General features: G+C 44.4%; 1 protein-coding gene across 2 annotated transcripts; it reads right to left on the minus strand.

Annotated features, from left to right (window-relative positions):
* Positions 1–183: 183 nt before the first annotated feature.
* On the minus strand, positions 184–7,626 carry saga (S-antigen; retina and pineal gland (arrestin) a). Of its 2 annotated transcripts, XM_069511455.1 has the most exons (16): positions 7,425–7,626; positions 6,277–6,355; positions 5,811–5,871; positions 5,337–5,381; positions 4,549–4,748; positions 4,128–4,187; positions 3,967–4,034; positions 3,673–3,808; positions 3,369–3,453; positions 3,217–3,289; positions 2,904–3,041; positions 2,732–2,809; positions 2,093–2,107; positions 1,539–1,591; positions 1,432–1,441; positions 184–735 (listed from the first exon to the last, which is right to left on the minus strand). In XM_069511455.1, exons 2-16 carry the CDS (start codon positions 6,322–6,324, stop codon positions 612–614), a joined length of 1,194 nt encoding a protein of 397 aa, XP_069367556.1. In that variant the 5' UTR covers positions 6,325–6,355; positions 7,425–7,626; the 3' UTR covers positions 184–611. The 2 variants fall into 2 exon arrangements, with proteins under 2 accessions (XP_069367556.1, XP_069367557.1); XM_069511456.1 differs by lacking the exon at positions 1,432–1,441.
* Between the last annotated feature and the right edge of the window lie 653 nt (positions 7,627–8,279).

The following is an 8,279-nucleotide window of genomic DNA, read 5'->3' on the forward strand; positions in this document are numbered from 1 at the left end:
ATTATGTCATGTCCACAAGATGGCAGCGTTCACATCTGAGAAATTTTGGCTTCATTTCTGGAGGAAGTGGAGACGTGTCATCCATCTTTATGACGTTGCGTGGATTGACGCACGTTCACTGCTGCACATCCCATGAACCCCCCCCCCCCCCCACCTCAAGAACGAGCGGCCGATGCGAGGATGGATCATTCAGCTTTTATTGTCACACAGCTCACGCTGCACAGTCGCACCGAGCATCATACAAATGTTTCTGCAGGAAATCTGGAGCAATCGGCAGCAGTTCTACAGTCGACATGAGGAAACTAATAAAATAAGTTATTTCAAATGGTTAAAACAGATCGTCACCTTCTGAGTTCTTTGTGATTCAAAATGAACTGGACACGTTTGAACATTTACAGATTTAGCTCCTGAGGACGTTTCTAAAAGCACAAATTCACTTCACTCTTTTCGTTGCGGACTTCGACGTCTGAAAGCAGCTGGGACTGACACCTGCTGAATAAAGGGAAGGCCCTTTCATTTAGCTGCATCTTATTCTACCAAAGACTCTGAGGTCACTCAAACTCCCAGCTGCCTTTGTTTCAGCCGTCATCACCCGGTCGACTCCCTCTCCTCTATTTCTCTTTGGGCGCCATGTCGTCGCCACCTGACACATTTCCATCTTCATCCTCATCGTCGATCATCCCCTTCAGGTAGGAACGCTTGAACTCCTGGAACACCAGCTCCTCCTCCATCTCACTGCAGACGACAGCAGAGAGAACAGACTGAGTCCAGACGCACCTCAGACTTAATGTTCAGTAAACAATGAATATGTCAGACCGGACGGAAAATTACATTAACCAAGATGCATTTTGTCAATAAGCATCCAATCACAGAGCCCAATCAACACTACGTAACTGTAACTGATCAACAGCGCCCCCTGCAGCCACATGTGGTGATATATTCTTTGGCGCTCTGTGCCCGAGTGATGACGTGTAGAAAAACATGTGAGCGCAGCTCTGACTTTGTCGTCCCACTGAACTGAAACACTACTGACACTGGATATTACCCATGATCCTCTGCTTCCTGAACCAGAAGAGATACGTATATGGAAACAGGCGGAGCCTTCCGACCTTCTGATCGAATAGAAAATAGAGGCTAAATGGAGCAGCACCGCAGCAGCTAACAGTCAAATCGAGAAGATCACAAGACACGAGGAATAAAATTCATCGATGGCTTTTTGAGGATGTTTGATAGATGAGTCAAGTTCTACTGGAAAGAAAGAGACGTGTTGAAACTAAATCAAAACCCCAGCAGAGGAAAGCTGATACTGCTGACGAGGTGAAAACAGCAGCGAATAGAGGACGAAAAAAAAGAGCTGATGAAGTGATAAAAGATCCACGAACATGATCCCGTCCCTGAGCGACCTGAACAGAAGGACATTTACTGTCTTACCTCTCCTTCACTGTTGGCAGCAGTAACAAAAGAGGGGAAGGTTGAAGCGAGATGATTCATCATGTGTGAATAAATGAGTTACCTGGTTTAAAACGACTGTGACTCACCTGCATCGGGTTTAGGATGCATCAGTTTAAAGGGAACCTCCAGACCCACCTCACTGCAACACACACCAACAGATATGATGATCTTCCACTCTGCTCGTTTGCAGGATCACACAAAAACGAATGGACGGATCAACATGAAACTTATTAGGGAAGAACCTCCTACATTTCGGAGTGGATCTGTATCAGGTGCGTTCTTCACTTTGGGAGGAATAACGATTCTTTTTTATTTCAACGTCTTTTCTGATTTCTGATCTTCAGGGAGCTGATATCTGGGAGACTGTTGAGCTTTGAGCTCGACTGAGCGTCTGTGGAAACGGCCACATTTGAATATTAAGCCCCCAGAATCTAGTCTGACCGAACAAAGTGAAGCGACTGGAAAAGGTTGACCAGGGGGCTGACGAGATACAACTTTACATAATTTAATAAGTGGTTAAAATACCAAAGCAGACTGGTGGAAGGTTCGAGGACAGAACACTGAGCATCTTTCTCTTTTCACTGAACTCGAGCTGCACAGAGTCGCTACTATAAATGAAAACGAGCGGACATGAACTCACCTTGATCCCATCATCCTGTGGTGGAGACAAAGACCAAAGTCAGAACAGGCAGAAACAAACAGATTCATATAAATACACATCAAATAAAGAACTTCGTCTGCTCAATGAAAAGGAAACAAAGAGAGATGCACCATTAAGATTTGAACAGACAAGAGATTTCAAAGATATGTTTCTAAATGTGGGTTTGTGAGCAGGTGGTAAACTCAGAAGATTAACCTGTCACTAAATGTTCACTAAAACTTTGTCCACCGACAAAAGGCTCAAATTGATATTCTGGGTCTTAGCTAAGATTGTGGAATCGTTCCTCCAGCGCTGGTTTCCCTTCCTCTGTCCATTCATGAACTCCTCAAATAGGTCGACCAGTGAAGCTAAACACGTGATCGACACTGTCCACGTCAGAAAAAGATTCAGCCAACACACTTCCTCCCGGTGAAATCCAAACTCTCTCTCGCTCACGTTTCCGCCTCCGTCTTCCTGCAACAACCTCGGTCAGACAGATGTGATGTTGAACGACTCAGCGAAGACCCAGAATTTCAGCCTTTTATTGGTGAAAAACATTTTAGTGAATATTCTGTGGACTGTCGCTTCTGCACACACACACACACACACACACACACACACACACACACACACACTGACCCTCCGACGATGAGCTTCACCATGACTCTGTATGAAACCATGATTCCCAGAACCTCCTTCAACACGCCCTCCTTGACACTGAAAGAGAAGAAGACGACCATGTTTGCAGAAACTTCTGGATCCATCGAACACGTCAACATTTTTTCTGCGTGGACGCTGGTTGTCTCCTCACATGCTCGACGATGCCAGGTTGGTGTCTTCGTGCTTCAGTTTACCGTCCAGAGCGATGCCCCTCCGCTCCCTGTTGTTGGCCAGCAGGGGCAGCAGCGTGTAGGTCTTCTCCAGGCTCGCCCCAGCAGACACCGAGTCCCTGAGACATGGAGACAGTTACACATTCAACTTTTGACAGATATCGTGTTCGTATGGATAAGATGGAGGACCTGAAGACACGAAGCCTCCGGCCACCAGGTGTCGCCAGTGTGGAGCCATTAAAACGACACCGCTCTTTATTAATTCTGGAGAACGCTGTGCGTGCTGACCATTACCCAAACTCCTCGATGGCCACAGATTTGACGTAGGTGTCATTGGAGTACAGGACCACAGTGGAGACCTGATCCACTGAGGAGGACAAGAGGAGACATTCAGTCCAGATCCTGCTTCATGACATGTGACACATCTCAGTGAGCGTCACGTTTACCAGAGACGATGATGTTCTTGATGTTTTTGCTGGAGTTGTTTGTGACGCTGACGTGCACCTTGATGGATTCACCGTGGTAGTACATCTGAAAACAGGATGTGAGGTCAGAGTGAGCGTGAGCTGTCACTCGTGACGTCTCAGCTGCTTTTTATATCATCAAATAAGAAATGGAGACTCTTGGACAAACATCAGTGGAACCACCTCAAATGGCCGAAAGCATATTTGACAAACATTGTGTGTTCCAGTTCTAATTGTACAAGTTACTGAATATAAGTCGATGACTTTAGATTTTGTGTGACCTCACCTCTTTGTCCAGACTGGCCTTGACGTGCAGCGGTTTGTCAGACATCACAAAGTCCCTGGTGGTTTCAACAGAGGGCGCCACTCCTTCGCTCTCTGGGGCAAACTGGACCTTCCTGAGCATCAGCTTCACTGAGCTCCTGTTGGACAGAACAAATACGAGTAACCATGAAAACTGTTTTCTGAGTGTCTGCTCTGACTCAGCGATGTGTGACGACCCTGCAGGTTCTTCTTCCTCGTCATTAAAACGTTGATGCAAACCTCCGTATTCTCGCAGGACGGACGAGCTCAGACTCACCGCTTGCGAACTTTAGCGTCCTGGCTCTCTGCGCTGAACGCCTTGATCTCAAACTCCACGGCACATTGCTACAGACCGAGAGAGAAGAGCCGTCACCGTCCTGTCATGTGATCACTTCATCCATAGCAGCTGCTGGTTTGAATCCTGAGTCGGTTTCTTACCTTGCCGACGTCATGTGGCGTCGGCTGCATAGCCACTGAGCAAGGCAGGTTGTCAGGAAACTGTGAAAACAAAAACACATCAGTCAGCCTGTTTATTTCCACCGTGATCGTTTCCCTGACACACATCACCTTCAAAATAAAATACGGATTTACAGGGAGAAAATCTGAATAAAAGCCTCCGAGCTTGTACTGAAGTCTGTGCTGATGCAGACTTCTCCTCCTTCATCCTTCTTTCTTCTACGTTTTATCTTCATCAACATTCTGACAATCGTGGTGAAGTGATCATTAGTTCAGAGGAGAAATGTCCATACGAACTATTGACTTATTTAAAACAATATTACAATTCGACACTTTGACACGTTGGCGGAGGAACAGCGGTTTGGAGAGGAGGTTGGTTTGACCTCTCCACCGCAGCTCTCACCTCGAAGAAGAACGGGTAGGCGTTGTCTCCCAGCTTGCGCAGCAGTCGGGCCTGAGACTTGGTGTGGATTCCTTTCTCGCGGTCCTGCAGGGGCGGGTACACCTGGCGGGTCGACAGGTACAGCTCCCTGCGGAAGGCGATTCCCATCACATCCATGTCATCTCTGCCGTAGCGAAAGGTGCAAGACAGGGTGACGAACACTGGAGGGCAGAAGAGAAACCAGAGGCTCAAGTTTTTCCAATTGCTAAAACACTAAAGTGACATGCATAGCACAATAATTTAAACTGACACACAGAGAGCAAAACCTCTAGTCTCCAAAAGTCTGAACACATTTTATGCTTTACACACATTTTCTTTTTCAGTTTCCTGTATCTGCATAATTTGCAAAAGTTTGCAAAATCGTGTTTTAGCAATTGGAAAAAACTAAAAGTATAAACAAATGTTGTGTATTTGTATAGTTGTGTCAATTATCCGATAATCTCCGTATCGAGAATCACTCATCTCTTCGGCTTCACACTCGTTCTGTGTTCAGGGTTCAGTGAAGCTCACTGGTAAATGTGGTTTGATTTGAATATGTGATACAGCTGCTGGAACTCAGCACGTTCACGACACTCAGGGTTTCATTGGTTCCCTGAACATCACATTGTCAGAGAGTGGAGTCAAATGATCTGAATCTGTTCAGGTCTGGATCCTGAACCCGGATCCTGAACCCGGATCCTGAGCCTGGATCCTGAGCCTGGATCCTGAGCCCGGATCCTGAGCCTGGATCCATGTGTTTGGCCGCTGACCTTTCCTCCCCTGCAGGGCCTCGGGATCTGTGAGGATGACGCCATCTAGTGGTAGAAAGAAAAGTCAAAGCTCTTAAGGAAATTAAAAAACAGAACGATCCTGCAGTCGTCAGCAAAGGTTGGACGCTGCTGTGACTTCATCAAATACATATTGAAAACATGTTGTATAATAACTGTATAGAGTCAACTCAGGATGAGAGCAACTGATGAACTGTTCGTTTAATTCACATCATCAGTGATTATTTATTTATATCGGATTTAAAAAAGTGTGTAAATCAGTAATAAGAGAAAAAAACAAAGCTGTGTGTGTGTGTGTGTGTGTGTGTGTGTGTGTGTGTGTGTGTGTGTGACTCATCATTCATTATTTCACCTTTAACACAAGCCAGAACATGAACCCTCCTATCTAAGCCCATCGACATGAGTGTTGGGTCAGTGTCCTGCTGGTGGACGGTGTTCGTGTATTTTAGAACTCACCCACTGGATCCACTGAGTCCACACGGTCCACAAAGTCTCTCTTGCCCATGTACACTCCGACCTGAAGAGGAGAAAACACAGAACATCTGACATCATGAGATCTGTGCATCGTCGTGAAATCCATCGTCCAACAACCGGAAATAAAAGAAAATCAACAAGCATCTACAGAACCAACCGAAAACAACCGAACTAGATATCAAACACACACACACACACACACACACACACACACACACACTTCAGCAGAGTCAGCTGTAATCTGACATAAAGCTGTCAATCACACACGTGTCTGGGTGACGCTCACGTTGTCGTGACTTTGCGTCGACCTCCTGAGGATCAGTCAGACAAACAGAAGCTGCTTTATACAGCGAGAGGGGAAGTTTCCCTCTGAAACACAGCGGCCGCTGCAGCGTCTCGCGGCCGACCTGACGCTGCAGCGGCCGATGTTACGTCACCTGTCACTCACCGACTTGTCTTTGCAGATCTTCTTGAAAACAACATTTCTTGGACTCATGTTGGTGCAGGTGGACGTGAGTCAGAGGAGCCTGAGAACGAGACACAGGAGACGAATGTTTGTTAAAACACAAGTTTCATCTGTCGTGATCTGAGTCACATGGTTTTTAAAAGTTACTTTTCTTGAGTTATGGACATGTGATAAAAATGTATTTGGACAATCATCAGCTCTAACAATGATAATAATGAAAAGTGGAAGAAGATAATTCAGAGTTTCACTGATTCCAGCTTCATGTTGTGTTTCTCGCTCCATATATTTACATGGAGGAGACCCTCTCTACTTTATATTTAAATACTTTATATTTAAATACTTTATATTTAAATACTTTATATTTACATGGAGGAGACCCTCTCTACTTTATATTTAAATACTTTATATTTAAATACTTTATATTTACATGGAGGGGACCCTCTCTACGGAGGCAGCCATGTTTTCTACATTAGTCCAGACTGAACAAACTAAAACCTTTTGAGTTTACATGACACGTCACCACTAGATGTCACTAAATTCTACACACTGAACCTTTAACCTGATGGATAAATTACTGAATATGTGAAAACTATCAAGATTGTTTTATCCCTTTGGCATATAACTAAAGATATATAACTTAAGATATATAACTAAGATATATAACTAAAGATATATAACTAAAGATATATAACTTAAGATATATAACTTAAGATATATAACTTAAGATATATAACTAAGATATAATATATAACTAAATAAACACGAGTGTTAAACTTGAAACAATCTTCTTTTCAATTGTCACTGAAATGTTTCTTTTGAATGTGTTTGTGTATAAATGTGTCAGCACAATGTTTGTTTCAGTCAAAATCCTTCAAATGTAGATGTTTGTAATAAAAAACTCAAGTGAACAGTCAAAGAACATAACCATGTCTTCTATTTATATTTCTGACAAGCTCACAATTACGATTTTATATATATATATATAAATATGCATATTTCCATTTTCCTTCTTGCTTAATTAGTTTTGGATCAGACTGACACACGTCATCTGCTTCTGGAAGAGTTCCCACACATACATGAACACTGTCTTGGTTCTGGTTCCGTGTTTGAAGATATTTAAAATGACTCACCTGTGGTGGAGAACTGAAGGGTGTGCTGTCAATCACAGGAGGAGACGGGCGCCGGTCCGAGAATCTTTATATGTAAACTGTCCGCTGAGGCCCATCGGCCAATCAGGTCGTCCGGCTGTGAACTTTGACCAACCCTCAATGCTCAACAATGATGGACAGACAGACGCAGACTTCCTGTGAATGAGCCGACTTGAGAGGATTGAAGCTGGTTCCCCTTCAGTCAGCACAACAGAACCAGATTAGAGAGAGAGAGAGAGAGAATACACACACAGGGGGAGAGAGAGTAGACACAAAAAGAGAGAGAGAGAGAATACACACACAGGGAGAGAGAGAGTAGACACAAAAAGAGAGAGAGGGAGAATACACACACAGGGAGAGAGAGAGTAGACAATGACCACATAACCATTAAAAACGTAAAAGTCCAATAATAATAAAAATGATCACTTGAACTTTCAGTTTGCAGAAATGAGCAAAACAACATAAGGAATCGTCAGGTGTGTGTGTGTGTGTGTGTGTGTGTTACTGTGTGTGTTACTGTGTGTGTGTGTGTGTGTTACTGTGTGTGTTACTGTGTGTGTGTGTGTGTGCGTCTATAGATAGACAGAGTGCAGCTTTAATCCATTGTTCTGCCTGTCAGCAGAGGTGGATTACTGCTCTGCACTGTATTAATCATCATTAGAACACAAGAGATTACACACACACACACGCACGCACGCACGCACGCACGCACGCACGCACGCACGCACGCACGCACGCACACACACACACACACACACACACACACACACACACACACACACACACACACACACACACACACACACAGGGTCAGATTTGCCCCTCGGACTCAAAAAA

This window comes from Paralichthys olivaceus, chromosome 16 (assembly GCF_024713975.1).
Source record: "Paralichthys olivaceus isolate ysfri-2021 chromosome 16, ASM2471397v2, whole genome shotgun sequence".
In the NCBI taxonomy this organism is placed as follows: domain Eukaryota; kingdom Metazoa; phylum Chordata; class Actinopteri; order Pleuronectiformes; family Paralichthyidae; genus Paralichthys; species Paralichthys olivaceus.